Below are 19,713 nucleotides of genomic sequence, written 5' to 3'. Positions count from 1 at the left end.
AACTGATGAAGAAAGTGGAAGATCAAGCCGCTACAGAGACATGTTTTCTCTCTAGGGTTAGTGGAGACCAAACAAGAACTAAAAGAAGACTGTGTGTTTTTCATCTTGTTCTCAGTAACTCATGCACTTGAGTGGCCAAACACTTATTATTGCAGCTTTAATTTTTCAACTTTTAATATTACTGAAATGGGTTCAGAGCCAATTCTTAGCCACTGCAATGGAATGAAAGATCATTTTGTCAATTATTTGTAAAAATATAAAAATATGCTGATCATGCAACGTGGCAAGGACATTCTAGCCCTTTCAGAACCATTTTTTTTTTTTTTTACCACAATGAAGTATCTACGTTTCTAATGCAACAATCTGCCTTACCTGAGTCCTGTTTGAGACACTTGAACATGACTGATTTTCTAGACTCACAAAAAGGGGGAGCGGCACTGCGCGCTGGTAGATTACTTTATTTCTACTCGGAAGAAACAAAATCATGCAGTATGAATCTGAGATGAAACGACTTGATAAGGCTGAAGTCTTTTTTTGTAACACAGTTGCAGAAGTACACAGAAGAATCTTCCCTTTGAGCGATGCTTGAATTTTTGCAGATTTTGAGAAAACAAAATTGTACATACTCTGCTGCACATCAGCAGATAACTGAATACATAGTTGGCCCTTGTTTATATGTACACTCACAAACTTGTGCAAACAATACGTGCGCGCATGCTTGGGTGAGCGTTTGCTTGCCTGTGTCACGTCTGCATGTGTGACTGCCTGCCATAGTCACTGTGTCCCAGTAAGCCAGTGAATAGTGCATGACCCCTGTATGTTTTATGCCAGTAAACATATCCAAGAGAGTTCAATCATCAATAATTGCTTCGACAGTACGGAAGGAATATATTTACGAACTTAGACCTACATTATGCACAATGCAGTAGCGTGGAAATGTTCAAGGGCTTCTCACAGCTTCCATATCACAGTGATGTGCTTTTTTATGTACCGTTCAATGACAAACAGCCAGCTCCTTTTATACACAAATCATTTATAGACACATAAATAATGCATGGTGTGTCACTCCTCTATGCCGTGCGTGGTCACCAGAACAGTTTAAAAAAAAGGCCTGAACACAAATCAATGAAGACTCTGTCTTGTATTTTTTTCCACGTTGTGTGTAAAAACTGGTTGAAGCAAAAACCGTGTTGGTTCTGTCATCTGATTGGCTTGGCAAGGAGACACAGGAAACAGTTTGTGTGCTGAGCAGACACCGAGGCTCACTGTGGCCGAGGCAAGAGAAACCGCAACTCCACCCTCAAGCAAGGATGGAAAAGATGCGTGTGTGTGTGTGTGTGTGTTTTGTCTTTTCAAAAGGCTATAATTTACTTAATTCAAGACACCACAGAAAAAGTGCTGCGGCTTTTTTATAAGTTTATCCTCCACACATGGATTAATGAAAAAGTTTTGGACATAAAGCGCTGAATGATAAAGCTTTTGGAAATTCAGTGTCAGCATGCAAACTTACATACACACCTGGAGAGCTGTCCTGCCTCACACACACACATCACACACACTGGGTTTTCAGGATGATCTGTCTTCTTATGTTTCCCCTACTCTGGTTTCTATTCCAAGTCCTGAATCAGAGAGGCCGTGGTCTTGTAGTGGGGGTAAAAGGAAGCAGGGGTTGTTAGAGGAGGACTGGGAAAGGGGCCCCATTTTAGAGGAACTGCTGTCTGGCGGTGGAGGTCAGCCCAAGGGTAGAATACTTGTGTTGGAGTCAGGGAGAGGTGAGGAGGGCTGAAATCATGTTAGCTTTATTCCCCCCCACCCCCACCCCCCCTCTCTTCTCCTGACTGGGAGAGCATAAATTCATTTAATCCTGTTTTTCTGTGGATTCGCTTAGCCTTTTGGGCTACTGCTGCCTTGTTCTCTAACCACAGCCCTCGGGGTGCAGGGGGAGGCTTAGGCAGCACTGAGAGTGAGGCGAAAGGCAGTAAATGATAATATCCTTGAAAGGAGTAAAGAGCCTAACAATGATATAAATAAAAGCAAGAAGGACAGGAGGGGAGGCCAAGTAAAGGTCAAGACAAATTGGCCTTGGATAGACTAGCCTCCTTTATCCTAAAAAAACCCCAAACATGCATTCTTCTTGTTTACTCACCTTTAAACAGTGACATCCAGCGCGCACACACACACACACACACACACACACACACACACACACACACACACACACACACAAACACAAACACAAACACACCTCTGGTTTATACCTGCTATGCTCCTCAGCTCCCCTGGCTATACTGTACATCACTCAGTATACTCTAAATGCTCTATATTTGCAGTGGTGGATGAAGTATTTAGATCCTTTACTTAAGTAAAAGTGCTAATATCACATGGTGAAAGTACTGTTACAAGTAAAAGTCCTACATTGAAAATGTTACTTAAGTTAGTAAGTATAGTCAGGAAAATATACTTTATTATTAGTAAAAGTACCCATTGCAGGAAAATTTTATAAAACAAAAAAAAACATGTCAAAACCTTAAAATTAGGAGGAAAAAAAACCTAACCCTTAAAAATATTTTAAAAATAAAACACCCCCAAAACTCAAAATAATTAGAAAAAAATAAATGACACCCTCACATTCAAAATCATAAAAAAAAAACCCAGAAGAAAACACTCTAAACCCCTCAAAATGATCAAAAAAAGAAACAAAAACCCCAGGAAGAATAAAAAAGCACCCCCAAAATCTCAGTTATTAAAGAGAAAAAGAAAACACCCATAACACTCAAAATGATCTTAAAAATGAAAAAAAGATGATAAAGAAATGGAAAACCACCCCTAAAACTTAAAAAAAAATCAAAATAAGAAAAAGAAATAACTCAAATGTTTATCAAATCACCAGACTATTACTGATTAACCAACTAATCATTGCAGCTGTACTTGTATAAACTGGTAATTCAATTTATTTAAGTGTTCAGTTAAATGTAGTGACGTAATAAGTACAATATTTCCCTCTGAAATGTAGTGGAATAAAAGTATAAAGTGCCATGAAAAGAAAATACTCAAGTGAGGTTCAAGTACCTCATATTTTTACTTTAAGTACACTGCCTGAGTAAATGTACTTAGTTACATACCGCCACTGAATATATTCTGAAACTGTGGTGACCATAATAATAAGAGGCAGTGATTGATTTGTTCAATGTGCGAAAGAGTGCTTAACAGCACTGCCAAGAGCACTGATATTTTTAACACCTTCATGGAGTGTTAAAATTCACACCTGACTGCCACTGTTTTATATCCACCCTCCCCCATCACACACCCTGACTCTTCCTGGTCTTATCGTCTCTATCATCTGTCCCACAATGCACTTGCCAGCGCAGTGTTTACAAGTGAGGGTCACTCTCAAAGACTGTAGAGCGCTGAATGAAAACCCTTTTTTCAACAATTGTGATACTCAAGAGCCAGTACTGTATATCAAGTGAAGAGGATGCAATGACTCATGCTATCCATTAACAAGCAATGTCTGTGTGAAAAGGCTATAGCCTTTATATAAACATATCTACATATAAGCACATTGTGCCCCGTTTTCATGACGATACAAGGCGGTTATGAGTAAAAGGTGTTTCTTTTTCTTTGCCTCTTACAGTATTTGCACTTGCAGTTTTTCCAATCTATTAGTAGTTTTGTTCAGTTTAAGTTACAGTCAATTTACAGTTAATTCTCTCTTTTCTTCTGCCATGACATTTTACTCTGACTTCTTCAGTTCAGTGTATTGTTGGGTAAAACTGTTACATTCACTTCAGCACAAAACTAGGCCTAAACATCACTTTTTGTAAGCTCAGCATACACATATATGAAAGTGTTTTAGCATCAGAATTGTCTTTTGTGCTCTGTCAGTAAGTTTTTAACCAAGACGTTAGACATTTTGAGCTGACAAAAGTGTAAATTCAATGACAATCGTGATTCAGTAAAGAGAGTTCAGTTTAGAGATTTGGTGTTAAAGGCACAGTGCACCCCCAAATCAAAAACATATATGTGTTGGAGATATCGGCCATTAAGATGTTCATCTTCTCTCAAATGTCATGGTACTAGATGGTACTCAAAACCCCCAAAATACGATTGAAAAACAGCGATGTCTCTTTCGAGAAATCATGACCCGGTTAGGCTCAAAAAATAGTCATCAGCTGGAATCCCCTGGTGTTCCCTTTCTAACTGATGTAGGAACTTCACATGTGGGAGTCTTTCATCAGCACAATGCTGTTTTGTTAATATGACTCTTTCTACCTAACTGTGACTCTACCTGTAAACTCCAAATCAAAGTTTAAAAGTAGTGTGCGAGCTTGTAGAGGCTATATTTAGTAGGACTCGTAGCTGAGACGGACTTCAGTATGATATTCATGGTATTCAAACCTTAACCATGTAAATGTCACAGTGGATGATTCTATAATCCCCAGTCTCTACTGAGGGAGGACGGGGTTTCTGCATCTGAGGAAGCGTGATTTAAGTTCGCAGGCATGTTTGATTGTTGCACCATGGATTAATCCTTTAATGGCGAAACGAAGCTCCTTCCTGTCCACATCGGGATGATATGTTGTCTGCCTCTTTAAACTGTTAATGATGCATCAGAGAGGATTGCTAAACATGCAGTGTTTGTTGTTAGGAAATCATCGGTGGAAAACTGTTCTGTTCTTGGTTAATTTTAGTGCTGTAGTTGCCAGACTTCTCATACACAGGTTTTATATAAAGCCTTGTTATGTCTGCGTTAAAGATGCCTGTGTCAGTTTGAATTTCTTTAACCACATTTACATGGATACTAAAGATAATATGATTTTAAAGTGAAAGTTTGATGAATGGCCTTTCCTCCACAACTACATGTTCTGTAAATGTGGCCTCACCATGCCACTGATTAAATCCCCACATCCATTTTAAAAAGGGCAGGAGCAGCATGTGCATTCCAGTAGCCTCTAATTTGAAGAATGCGGTGCACGCTTCCACCATGCCGTGCAATTACAAGACATTATCAAATTTGACTACTTTGATTACATTCTGCGCATTTGGAATCTTAAGCACAAAAAAATATTTGTGTTTGTGAAAACAAACTGATTACAATAACTAGGTAGGCTGTGCCTACACAAATTCCAAGTTTAGACAAATAATTAGAAGCACAAGAGCACAAACTGTGACATCCAGAGGATGCAGATGGAGCAGAAGTTCACACAGCTCCATTGGTATGTTTTTATTTCCCCAGTCTACATGAGTGAACTCCCCGAGGACTGCCTGTTCTCACAAACCCTCACTCTGTTTCCACATCCAGCAGTACTGGGTTCCTGTGGCTGCAACAGCTGAATGCATTATTCCCCCCAAAGTAGTGCTTGAAGCAGAACATTTTTAAATACAGTAGAGCCTATGGCTGCATTGCACAGCATGATGTCGCAGAGCAGAAATTACAGCTGAAAGTGCTGCTGTAAAATTGGATAGAGGCAGGATGGGAAACAAGCTGCTTTACTTACAGGAAGCGAGCAAAAAGGGACAAATTCTAACCATGACGTCACATCTCAGGAGCTATATTTTGCCCTTTGCAACTCTGCATGTTTAACCATTCCCCCCAAATATCAAACTAAATAAAATCTTATTTTTCTGTGAGGGTTAAGTGGTGGGTTTGGAACCAAAAAGAAGCACAAAACTCATGAAATTTATAAAATGGTCGGCACAAAATTAAAAGAGTGCACTGGTTTAAAAGTAATGATCTAATGAAATTCTATTCCTTCACCGATGCCATTACCAAATATTATGCAAGTTTAGTTTGTGGTCACAAAAATACCAAATGCATTCATCAAATGCACTGCGCTGCTCTTTCATCTCCTAAAATAGGGCTCTTATCTGTGTCTTGATGTGTGTCTATGTGGATTAGTACAGATTTGAGGGAGTGGGTAAGTGGGACTTTATCCTCTACGGTATGTGCTGTACCTTCTCTCTTCATGCCCATGGCTAAACACTTCTGGTAGCGGCAGTACTGGCAGCGGTTCCTCTGGCGCTTATCGATGACGCAGTCCTTGTTGTCACGGCAGGTGTAGGTCAGGTCTTTGCGCACCGTCCTTTTGAAAAAACCTTTGCAGCCCTCACAGCTGTATACCCCATAGTGTTTACCTGAGGAGAGAGAGAGAGACAGAGATGGTTCGTCTCACGTAATGCATATGGAGAATCTTTGATGAGTCTTATTATCCCTTTTTGTCTCAGTGACTACATTTACAGGCAAACACCTTTATTATTATTCTAAATATGACAATATTCCAAATTTGATATGTGTCATGTACACAGGTCAGGTGGATATTCCAAATAAGCCATTTTTCCGAATTTAGCAATTTTCGAATTAGACCTGGCATTTTGCTGTTATTAGTCCTGTTTTAGGTACATTTGTTGGACATGTATACAGCACATTTGGAACTTAATCAGGGTTTTTACAACAGTTTGCATCACACTGCCTTTTGCCTGTTCACAATCAGCTCTGTGCATCATCATTGCACACATTTTGTAATGCATTTTTTGTAATGTTTGTTGTGATTTTCCATATGATTTTGTTCTTTTGTTAATATTTTTTTGTATATTTAGGTGAAACTGTTGACGTCCTGGGACAAAAGACGAACTTTTTTTTCTGACAACAAAGCGAAATCAAGTGAAATAAAAAGAATAGTTATGATCAGAGACCTATTAATTTGGACTGACTGTGTGTTTGGTGGGGGTTACGCTGAGGTGGCTGAGGAACTGAAGGGGGGACCCCCTGGAGGTAAGCTGCAGGGGGCCTCATTGACTGGCATTACGGTACTGTTCTCACATCACGTTGAGGTACAGGACGAATTGCCTCTTTTTCTGTTCCTTAAAGCTCTTTATACATGTGATATATGATGGGTGAAGTCCATTTGCATTCTCCAGCACTCCTCAAACAGTTTCTTTGTTGGCTCTTTGCTGGTCAGACCACCAGAGAAGATAAATACAGCCTCGGAGCACGTTTAAATGAAGCATGACTTGCTATTAAACATTGTTTTGATTCCCCCCCTCGGGTCCATGTAGCAGCGATGACGCAGGATGACACTGAAACTGTCCAATGAATTAGATATCCCGCTTCATCCCTGAGCTGAAAACCTTTCCCATGAGTGACGGGTTGTGCCTGGTTTCCCTCCCGACACAGCGCTTCTCTATTTCAGTCCAAGCTGTATTGAGGTTTGGTTTCATCAGACTGTACAATCTTTTGCCTCATGGCGTCAGTTTCTTTCATGTGCCTTTAGGCTGCTGCCCTCGTATGCATTTTCTCAGGAGTGGCTTCTTTCTGGCGTCTTTGCTGTGAAGCCCAGATTTCTGAAGAATTCCTTTGACTGTTGTCCTTCCAGGAAGATCTCCCACTGCAAGACGCTACAGTGTGTAGTTCTGCCAGAGCGGTCCGTGGGGCTGTTCTCTGACCAGAGTTCATCTTTGGAGGTTTCTCAGTGTGGTCAGAGCACCAGCTTTAGTAAGATGCTGGGTAGTCCCACTTTCTTTTCATTTGGCAATAATAGAGTCCTGCGTAATCCCAGCTGTGGAGAAATTATTTTTATACCTTTTGCAACAATTCTTCCCTTAATTATACATAAAACTCCCTGAAAATCCTGGTTAGGCTTTGACTCATGTGCACTTTTAAGTAGTCATCTTTGTAATTTCAAAGTATTTTTAAGCAATTGTGGGTACATCTGTCTTTGACAATACGGCTCATTTTGTACAGATGAGTCACAAAAAAATGAAGCTGTACCACCAAACAGTAGAAACAGGGAAAGCAGGGTGAATCATCCTGAAGGCACGCTGCGCTTTTATTATTTTCCCATAAGAAACGGATACCCACTGGTCATTCAGTGGGTGTCCGTAGAGGTTATTTTCATTATTTATTAATCTACCAATTATTTTCTTGAGTCAACCAATTACCAACCAATAAAATACCAGAAATAGTGAAAAATCCTTGGTGTAATTTACCACAGCCTGAAGTGACATTTACAAATGGTTGTTTTATCCGGCCTACAGTCCAAAAATGCTCCTGAAAACATTTGAGATGAGAAATATGCAATCCAGAAACAGAAGCCTGGTTTAAATTTGATCAGCACTGCTTAGTTTGCTAGTTAATTAGCACTCTGCCTGACGATGTGAGGAGCTGCAGCTCTATCAGGACTGTAAATACTACCTTGAAAAGATGGTTAAAAGCCGCTCAGCTCTGTACTTAATGACCTTGAAATCTTCATAACTTGTTTTAATCTGACAAGCAGCGACTGTGTTTTATTTATGATATGCTTTTTTGGCTAGTTTTATGTTGTACTTTCTGTCTCGTGTCTTCTTCTTTGTATCACTTTACATTATGCGCTATTTGTGTATACTGTTTGTCTTTTTTTGAATTTGTACATCTTTATATTATCATGTTATTGTGCTGTGTCTTTGTTCTAACCTGCTGAGGGACTGCAGATAATTACATAGATATAACCTGGTATGGCGCATCAAATGGTAACATTTATGTTTTGAACTGTACATGGTTGCTTTAAAATGAATAAATAAACAAATAATAGTTTTACTGTTTTTCAGCATAAATTTTCAATATGAAAATGTGGAGTACAGCTTGTAATTTAAGCAACAGCCCAAAAGCTGAGAGGAAGCAACAAGATCTAGGCATTGGCTATTTTTGAAAATCTGCAAAGTATCCCTTGAAGAACATGAAACCAGCAAATGTTTGTTTGTTTTTGCTTTACAAAAAACGACTTTTATTCACAGTCTGACGTCACTCACCTGAGGAGCGGTCACCACAGATGGCGCAGATGTGTTTGGTGAGCGACAGGACTGTGCCTGAGGGCTGGGCGGGCACCTTCATCACACCGTTGATTCCCAGCGGGGGCTTGATGTCCTCCGTACTGCTGACCGAGTTCATCGGAGAATTTAGCTGGAACATCAACACACACAAATACACACGCCGACAGGTTACAAAGCAGCTCCCCTGAACTCAAATATGGCAACATCACACACGCCGTTACACAGGGCTGTGACATAACTGAACTGGTGCTGCATAGTTATCTGATGACATTATCTGCTGAACGGCCAGGTCTGCTAAGAAAACAGAGAAGGTTTCACATACAAGCAGGGAGAATAAAACTGAGTGGAGTTATGTCATGCAGATTGTCATGAACAATTTACTAAATACAGAATGTGAAAAGGATATTATGACTTCTGATACTCAATACAGATGGCCAGCAGTCCCGGCAGCAGCTCTTTTGCCCTCTTTCATTGCTCTCCCGCCCCCCTCTGTTTCAGATCTAAATCTGGCACAGCAGGATCCTGCACCACTCCACCCCAGGAACTCTTTTATTCATGCTCTCAACAAGCCCCGCTGGCTCCCGAATGTTCAGCACGAGCATAACTCCACTGCAAAATTTAAAAGTACAGCGGAATAAAGAGACAGCATTTGTTTTAGCTGCGGTGCAACTGCAGCCTCAAGTCTAACTTCAATTGCTGCCTCCCTCCCTCTCTGAAAAAAAAAAAAAAACAGCTTAAATTAATCTCAAAGTGACCTCTCTTCACCTCTTGCTAAAAGTGGAGAGCAAGGGGAGGCTAATTATTATAACTAGCACCATGCTGTTTCCAGAGTAGATAAACGTTGGGGGGCAGGATATAAATTATCCTAAAACGCTAAATGTACTGAATGGAACAGGCACTACAGGATGCAGCTAACCATTAGCACTATCTCGTGAAAGAAAAGTAAAAGCACTAGTTTGCCTGACTAGTCTAACGTTTGAAGGACATTACACAAGAGGAAGAAAAGGGGAATTTAAAAGGGATATATTCAGACAAGTTGATCCCCAACAAACGCACACCCATGGCAGAAGAGTGAGAGACAGAGCAGAGTTGGCAGAGCAGCCACAGGGGCTCATATAGCTGTTTTCATTAAGTTACCACATATGAGACATGTGATGGCACAAACACATCTTGGCTCTATATATAGCGGAGATAACCTTTCTCTGTCTGCGGCGATTAGTCAAGACAGAAGAACAGTTTTGTTTCATGATGATGAGACAACCATGCTGGTCTGAGTAAGTCTGTCCTCCTCAGCTGTGTTTACGGTGATCTGACAGAGTACATTAGCGACAAACTGTAAGAACATACAGATGTATACATCGCTTTCACAAACATATGGTATGTAAACCAAACTGCCACAGAGTGCTAATGAATGTTGATGATGTGGCTCCGAAACTCGACATAGAGCATATTTATGCATATACTGTATATATATATAGCTGGGGCTGCAACTATAGAAACTTTTTATGGATTATCCATATGATTTATTAAATAATCTGATCAGACTTCCTTAAAAGACAGAGCTGCAATATTCCTGAAAGTTGGATTTAATATACATACACTGCTGTGTAGTCAGCTTGTAAAAGGGAGTAGTGCTGAAAGGAATAGTTAATTAGTCCAACAGCTAAATGTATTAATAGCTTAAGTGATTTATCAAGCAAAAATACAGAGACCTCTCGGAAACTGACTATGAGAAATACAAAATAAAATAAAATAAAATAAAACTACATATTTGTACATGTTTATGTATTTTAGTATGAGTGAACTTATCCATAAACAGTATACGACATACAGTAAATGTCAGTCAGCATGCCCTCAGTTTGGAGAAGCAGACTGGAACCTCATATGGAGGTTAAACAAAGTACTGTTTTGGAGGGGACAGCTACAAAACATATTTAAGCCACCTAAAAAAATCACTATCAGATTAAGTGTATGCTACATTGAGTGTTTTCACTACTTTACCTTAATGTAAAACAGTGATGTCCGATGGTAAAACAAGACTGTTAAATTGCTCTCTTCAAAGCATAGTAACTGCCCTCTAAAGGTTGAAACCCAGCTATTGCATTTGAATTTTGCAATTGGATGATCCTGGTAGCGGGAGCCAATTACAGAGCCCAATGTCACTGCCTGTTGCCGCCCTCTCACCAACCCACTACTTTGTGTGTGTGTGTGGAGCAGGGAGGTGCTGTGGATCAAGAGGCAGCACGAATGGGTGACTGAGCAGGGATTTAGTTATTCTTTAAAAGAGTTAATTCCGACTCATTGCTGCCATTTCTTTTTTTTTGCTTTTGTTTGCTTCAGTGTCACACTCAAGCATGCTTCTCCTGTCTATGGATAACTACACCATTCAACCCCACATAAAAAAAAATCACAACTATCCCTTTAAAGGCTGATATATCCTTCCCATAACACAACTCAACAACATCTTTCATTCGACAATCTGTGCCACACATGACAAAACTCCCAAGTGCCACAGAAGAAATACAACACTGTTAACACAGACTGACTTGTAAATTGACCCCTTTCCGTATGACGCTTCCCTGTAACGTACTGGACGTACTGGATAATAGCTAAAACATGTTCAGGTAAGATATGAGTTCTCTTAAAGTATCAACCTTTAACATTTGTTATGATGCCATAAAGATGAAACAGCTGCTTTGATACACATAGACACAGAAAAACTTTTATATGCACAAGTTCACCATAACAGAAGCTTGCATGCATGTATACGCAGATATACCACAGGAATGTGCATACAGGCCAGTTCACACGTAGCTGCTGTAGCTCCTGGCATCTCATTTCACCTTACACTCTGATGTTTGATTCTTCTTAAATAGCTTCAAAGTTAGAAAAATGTCTGCAATGCCATATACGTTCTTGCTTGAAGCTACAGTATACAGTGCTTAGACGGACTGAAATATTCCAAACCATGGTGCTTTACTGTCACATCAAATAAAAAATTCTAGATGTCTTCTGCATCATTTTATACACTTTCCACATAATTCAGCATGACATATGTGGTGTCACGGGAACTTGACTTGAAAAACTGACTGGAATTTCCAATATAAAGCTTATGTGGGTTTGAGTGTTTGGCTGCATTTGAATGATGGATCCACTGGTGGGTTTCAGCGGGTTGAAAAGGTGAAAGCCCTCTACCACATGAAAATGTTTAATTCACACCCCAACACACACCCTTGGCCTGCTCTTCACACCCTGTTTACACAAATACACACTGAACTGAATGCAACACATACACAACGATTGAAAGGTACCTTATATGCTTTTCCTTATTTTTTATCATTTACTTTATGTGCTCTGCTACATGTAGCTACATAATAACATCAGAGAAACACTCAATCTTGGCCACCAAAGATGTTGATTTCTCCCTGACTTTGGATCACTTTCCTGCTGGAACATGTCCCGTTGTGAAGATTTTTGGTTTGGAAGCTTTTATTGGAGATTTTCCGCCGCACAGGTGCTGCTATACTCTATTTCAGTCATTGTCCAGCTGCAAGTACGCTGCTACATTCTCACATCAAAGAAAAATGTAATCTTTGTTGCAGATGTTGTTAATTTCTCCTCAATTTCGAACCATATCCCCGCTGGAAAATGTTCGGTTGTGAAAATGTCAGTTTGGAAGCTTTTATTGGCGATTTTTTTCACGGTGAGGGTGCCTCTATTACAATCACTCTCCGGCTTCAAGTACACTGCTACATACAGCTACATCATAGCATCAGAAAAACATGTTATCTAGGTTGCCACTTTTGCTAATTCCTCCCTGATTTCAGATTATATTCCTGCTAGAAAATTTTTGGTAAGGGATATTTAGCTTTAAAAGTTTTCATTGGTGCATTTTCACAGTATAAAGTGCTGCTATTTACCACTAGAGTCCCTCAGTTGGACTGATGATGCAGAGGCAGCCATTTGCAGAACACCTGGATATGCGGACCAATCAGAGCAGACTGGGGATTTTTGGGAAAGGGGCTTAAAGAGACGTGCTAAAATGCAACTTCTCAGACAGAGGGTGAATACGGTAGCTCCAACACAAACAGTATGTGGAAAATAAAGTGTTTTTTGAACATTAAAGCATTTAAACATGTTCTAGTAGAAACCCAAACTACAAGAATGAATGTGAAAATGAGCATATTAGGTCCCCTTTAAGCCTTGGGAAAAAAACATTAAGATTATTTTAGGTTATTATACTGCACAGGTTTCTTTGTGGTATTTTACATGCTATTTCATTATCAATATCAAGAGAAAAGGCTTGTCTTTTGCAGAATATCACACATATGGTCATTTGTTTATACTAAAGTGATACTAAATGCATCGTAAAAATTATTTATAAAATGAAATTGAAAAACTTATTTACATGTATAGTGGACACTTAGGAGCAGAAGAGCTATTATTATTAAAATTATATGTTGGCAAAATACTGCCTCAAGCTGAAAAAGCCTTCCTTGTAGGGAAAAAGACGATTGTTGAGAGCGTCTCCAAGACAGAAAGGCACCAAAACAGCTGCATCACTTGTCTGGAACCAGCTTTGGCAGCATGTTGCACAGACCCACATCTCTGCACATTCACCCACACCCACGCATACACCCATAAACACACACACCCACACCCACACCCACACACACACACGCACAGACATAACATGAGGTCTTACCTCAGTTAAACGCCTGAGTCTAGTCTTTTCCCCTGCAGTGCAGCGCTAACAGAGCTGTCTCCTTTGCTGATATCGTCTCTATCAAACCCTCTGTCTGCCTGACAGAAAAGACTCTTACACTCACAATCTATTTTCAGGAAACCTGCAACTTAATCTCAGAAACATTGCTCCAAACAGTGGGGCGGGTAGGCTGGGGGGGCCTTTCTTTCTCTTCTGCCCATGGCAATGGAGGCAAGGCGGGGGGATTAAAGTGGCTCAGAACTGGTTCTGGAAATAGAATACATGCACCCTCCCCTACAACATATACATGTGACCCTTCACAGGGCGGTATGCCAGCTGTGTGTTCAGCTGAATCGTCTTGGGATAGCCCCTTTGACAATCCTCTATCGCTCATTTTTTTTGAGGAGTAGGCTTGGCTTCAAAGTTTTGCAGGCTTCGGGAGAGAAACAAACGAGGGGCATCTAATATGAAGGACTCGAAATGTAGGACATAAGATTCCCCGCAGTACAATGTACAACACGAGAGCCTGAAATGCTCCAGCTGAATAACACTATTTTATGTGCTGGAGGTGTTATGTAACATGTTGTGAAGGACATTCGATTGGTACATCCAGTACAGTGGGGGTCTCTGCCTGCTTGTGGGTGTCAGATTCTGCACAGAATTGATATATGTGATTATATGTTCTGTGCCATCCGCTGGCTTTGGCGTAACACTGCGATGTTCAAACATGTAAAAGGGGATGAATTAAGGGGTGTTGATTCTGAGGAGCTGAGGATGAAGATGACATTTTACTGATCAAGGGATGCATCCTGTGTGTTTGTTTGTACTAAATACATAAATATGGTAGAAAATATTTATGTACGCTTACATTTATACAGTGTTTCACTTTAAAAATACAATTTAAAGAAAAGATAATAACAATAGACATTGTTTTGGTTGTAAGGGGGACCAAAGGGACGTTTGCCCAGGGCACAGAATATGCTAGGTCTGGCATTGTAGATGAATCTTTATGGTGTATTTTAAGGTAAATATATTAATCTTTTGATTAAGAAAGACTCAAAAGATAGCAAAAAATGACCATTACATGTTCTGAGGCACACTTTAAAACCCATACATATTCAATAAGCAAAAACATAAAAGTGAGAAAATTAGAAAATGTTGACATTTGAGAAACTGGAACCAGCAAATGTTTGATTTAAACTCTTAACTTAATTTAATTGTAAAACATTGCTGTCTTTTAATTGTATGCCCATCAAATAATGAAATAGAAGTGAAACATGTAATAAAGGGCAAAAATCAGCAACCATGCCAAGTATTTTATTGTACCAATACACAATAAAATATATAATCTCACTAAAAACTTATACAGTTACTGTTGTGAGTCAACTTAGCTTAGTTATCTTACTCAATCCTTTTTAATAGAAAGAACAATCCTGGCAGCAGAGCAGGTCCTTTAAACTATTAGTATGCTATGACAACACGCATGGTGGTGAAACAGAAAGAAAGGAGTCGTCCCCCGAGTGAACAGAGGAGAAAAGGAAAGAAGAGCGGAGACGGTGGAGGCCTCTGCTTAAGACGGGCTTAGCTTGATTCAGAGAGTCAGAGCACAGACTTTGCTCATAAAGACACTTCAAAAGGAGACATCAAATCCTCGCGCACCACTCCTCAATGCACAACCCTCATGTGGAACTTCAGTTGCTTTCCAGTTCAAGGGCACCTTTTTTTTAACACGGAGAAAGTTATCTTCACAGTATTCTTTCAAAACGCCCTTACAGAATCCCATCCTTCATAAGGCTTTCCATTCTGCAGCTGCACAACATGGCCAAGAATAGAACGCTCTATTTTACTGTTATACATCTCATTCCCCAAAATATCATTCCAGAAACCGATGATTAATTTTTACAACTTTAATTCACTTTTGCTTCGAGGCAGGAAAAGTGTCCAAAGAGCAAGGAGGTGTGAGCGGACAGGATACAAATCTTGTGTTGACACCTAACCAGCTGCCTCCTGAGAGGTGAGGACAGAGATCAGGTCACTCATGATAACCCCGTGTCACCTTTCACCTCTGACACCTTGTGACAGTCACTTCCTCCTAAAAGCAAACTTATCTCAGACTTCTCACAAAGTATGGGAGGAATGAGTAAGAACTTTCTTCTCATCCCAGCGGCGTGAGTGTGTGAGTCTTATCTGGACACGTATCAGCAGAGATGGGGATCGGGTTTCCACACTGGGGTGTTTTTAATGGGGCAGCTCCTCTGCAGTCCTCGGGGTGTATTCTGAGTTAGACACCCTTTGGGATCGATTACAGCACTGTTACATGCTTGAAAGACACCTGTTTGAATGCACACAGCTCACAAACAAGAGCTAATCAACAGACAAGTGGGTGCGAGCACAAACTACACAGAATAGTTTAGACTGCAGGTCAGTTATTCTTGGATGAACTTAGGGGTCAGCTGCAAATAGGTCTGACTGCAAATATGAAGTCACGCTCAGGATACACAAACAGGCAGGAAAGACAAATTTCAGTCACTACAACACGTGTCACGCGTCTACACCAAATGACAACAGTAAAGTTGGCAGTTCTGTGTGCTGAAATGTCATTGTAATGTTCAAAAGTTTGGCTATACATTACACCACTCTATTCACATTAAGTGTATTGAATGAAGTATTTGTATTGGCACCGATACTATCATTTTTTAAATGTTACCCTGCCCAAATCAACATTGTTAGCACAGGATCAAATGAAACAAAAAGCACCCTGCTTTTACATGCAGGCTCACAATCTGACAACCCAAAATCATAATTTTTGATGCTTTATTAATGACCTGCAAGTGAATACAATTACTTATTAACCATTAATTAAGTCTTCAGTGACACCATGAGGTCTGCCATATTGTAAAACAGCTTCACGATTATTGTCACTCAGCCTTGATAAAACGCTCTCTCTCCTCCCACTGGATGCTATTCAGTAGAAGCAGACATTATTCTCGACAGCTCGGAGGTTTCCAACACTCACCCCATGCTGTGCCACAACAGATAAAATGAATCATTGCAAGCACTGCTGGCGCTTATGAGTGTGTGCGTGTGTTTTGACAGAAACTTTTGTTACAGTGAAAAAAAGGATATTAAGACTATCAGCGGCATGAAAGGCAGCGAGCCTTACAGCAGCGGAGTGGGAATACGCTGACTGACTTTCAGCTGTTGTCTCACCTCAGCCTGGCTGTATCTGCGCTTGTGTTTGTCTTAAGTGTTTTTGGCATCCATGGGAGTGTGTGTGTACGTAGGGGCTGGGTCTGTGGCATGCATCCTGTATGTGTATTTTTAACTCTTGCATCAGGTTTGTATGCGTCTGCTAGCATGTTCTGGATTTTATGTGTGCATGCATGCGTGTGTGTTTTGTTGGTATGTGTGTGTATAACTGTGTCCTTCTGGCTTTGTGTGTGGGTGGATGAGCATGAGGGCTGTTTTTATAGGAAACAGTGCTGCTCCTGTGGGCGCTGCACTGCCTAACACTGACACAGCAGCTCTTATAACCCTGGAGTCACTCTCCTCTCCTCCACACCGGTCTTCTCCAGTGTTTGTCTTTTCTTTTCTCCTCCTCACTTTATAAATTCTTCATAGTGTTTGAGTTGTCACAACCTTCTCTCTCAGCCCTTTTCAGAAATAAATAACACTTTTTTGGGGTTATTTTCACACCTAACCTGGTTTGGTTTGGTTTAAACAAAATGATGAATTTGCCTACTTTGTGCTGTTCATTTGGGTTGGTGTGAAAATTGTAAATCAAACTCTGATGTTGACTAAGAAAAATAAACAACAACAACAACAACAAAAAAAGATGGTTTAGTCAGCTTCCAAGCGGTACAGTTTGTCTGTGGTGTGACAGCAGGATTTCATGATAGCAGATATATGATTTTGGCAGAAGCAAACTACATTTAAATCTGTCTTTTGCCTGCAAACTATCAATAAAGTACACTTCAAATATGTATACATGTTTTTCTCTTATCAATCAGAATGTGAGAGGGTGTTCATATATCCTATTCCGTGTAATTTGGCTGTAATAATAAATGCTCACATATGAATCAGTAAAATGCTGAATGACCTCCTTTAACTCACTGGAATGTGGCTGCCCCCTGTGGGTCCATACAACAATGCCAAAACTGCCCAAGTCCTTATCACCTTTCATTAAAATGCGTTCTGAGTGACTGCACTGCAAAAGCATAGTACTTGACCACGTGAAAATACATGTGTAAATACACCCAAAACACGCTGAGGACAAATTGTCATCTGATCAGCCAAACCACCTCTGGATGTGGTCAGGGACACATTGTGACCACATTGAACACGTGCAAATGCAAATGTGTTTGGGTGAGATTATTCCAAACAAGTGAGGTAGCAGCCTCACCAGTTAGCCAGCCGAGCTACTGGCAAAGAAGCAGCAACAGAACTTAAAGATATCCGATGTGAATGGAGTCAAGGCAAGATCAAGCATCTACTTTCAGTTTGGTTTGACAAAAGCTTACTAGTAAAACTTGGCAAATCATAACAGCCAAACCATTTAAGAAGCAATGGCTAAGCAAATGGTGCAGAACCGCTACAATTGGTCCTGCTGCAATGCCAACAAAAAACTGAACACATGAAACTGGCATACAGAAAAGCCAAGGACAACAAAAGGGAAAACTGGCAGGAGCAGGACAACTTGTCTCTTTTGGAATGAACTGGATGCAGTGCTGATCAACCCACATTTTGCTCTGGTGAAGGACTCTCTTTGCTTGTAAAGAGCTGTTGTGAGCACAAATTGGACCAAAAGTAAAATGCAATCGTTTTTCCCCTTAAGGCCTGACCAAAGTGACCAAATAATACCGCCATGTGATGACAAAGTGTGACCATTTCATTTTTACCAATGAGCAATTTAGATATAAACTTTTGTTTAAGCACTGTTTTTTTTTTGTCAAATTCAGAGTAAATTCTGTCACTGCAACATGTAAAAGAAGCCATGATATCAGCTGATTGAATTTACATTTATGCATACCAACAGTCACACAGCCTCCATGGTTATCTTACATAATGCCCACCAACCCAATAATAAATCAACAATTCGGGGAAAAGTTTCATATATTGCTTTTCAGACACTGACTGGACAGTAAATGTGTGTATCAAATATAAATCAAGTGCATAAATGATCTGTTTTCCCAAATGCAGCTTGCCCTAACTTGTATGCTATTAGCATGAATTTGGTTCATTGTGCTATTAAAAAAGAAAAAAGTTGGATTTTATTTGACCGCGCATAACATAGCCAGGTGGGAAAACCAGGTTAATGAGTTCAAAACACAGTTAAAAAATGTCTAATAAGTGTGATCATGCTCATGTGTGTCATCTGATGGTCATTCAATGATTAACTGAAGTGCTTCTATTGTCCATTAGTAAGTCCTCCAGCAATTAACCCGACCATCAGTTTCCTTTGTCAAAAAAGCAATTAGTATTTCCATTTTCCGACTGTACTGTAAATCAACCTGTGAAGAGTATATTCCGCTACTGTTTCAACTTTCCACTGCTATGTCCTCCAGCGTGTCATTGAAAAGACTGTTGATTGTCTTACGTGTCACTCAGTGATGGATCAAAAAGCATTTTCAGCGCCAAAATGAAAGCCCATCCAGTGATTCATCCTGCAGTGTGTCCATTATCATCAAGCCGTTTGTCATACTAGTGTCCTCTAGTACGCTACGTGAAACTTAACTGAGTGGTATTTCTTTTGCCAAATAGCACACAACACAGTAATTTAAATTTAGACTGACAATGTCCTGCAAGTCAATCACTAGTATTTCCTTTGTCCACCATCCAGCAGATAATGGACTGCTAAATCCACCAGCAAGTCATCCTGCTTTTAATAGACTAATATTTTTACTTGTATATATGCATGTCACACAGGCGGACTCGTTCACTGTTAACAACTAACTTGGTATATTGATTAATGCTTCCATCAGTGTTATCCAGTGAGAAATTGATTAATTCTTCATACAAAAAATGGGAGCTGAGTGAGGGTGATCTCACTATCACTAATCTGTTTTTATGTTCCCTCGTTTTCAGTTACCATCCTTTTTAGTGAAAAACAATCAATCTTAAAAAGCCATGCTTTCGAACTATTTGAAATGACATCATATGTTTTTAAATATGAAATATGCTGATACTTGATTAAAATCTTTTGC

At 39.9% G+C, this 19,713-nt stretch overlaps 1 protein-coding gene across 5 annotated transcripts in view; it reads right to left on the bottom strand.

Annotated features, from left to right (window-relative positions):
- The window catches only part of rxraa (retinoid X receptor, alpha a), a 245,212-nt gene that overhangs the window by 21,716 nt on the left and 203,783 nt on the right, over window positions 1–19,713 (bottom strand). For all 5 annotated transcript variants that reach the window (XM_088071385.1, XM_088071386.1, XM_088071387.1 and 2 more), the window contains 2 exons: window positions 8,785–8,935; window positions 5,956–6,135 (listed from right to left, as the gene is read on the bottom strand). In XM_088071385.1, the coding sequence (XP_087927511.1) occupies window positions 5,956–6,135; window positions 8,785–8,935 (331 nt within the window). The remainder of the gene's footprint in view (window positions 1–5,955; window positions 6,136–8,784; window positions 8,936–19,713) is intronic.

The sequence above is a fragment of the Plectropomus leopardus genome, chromosome 20 (assembly GCF_026936395.1).
Source record: "Plectropomus leopardus strain MGB_pleo_1.0 chromosome 20, ASM2693639v1, whole genome shotgun sequence".
Taxonomy (NCBI): domain Eukaryota; kingdom Metazoa; phylum Chordata; class Actinopteri; order Perciformes; family Serranidae; genus Plectropomus; species Plectropomus leopardus.
Note: the sequence above shows the minus strand (reverse complement) of the source record. Positions and strands in the feature narration are given on the sequence as shown.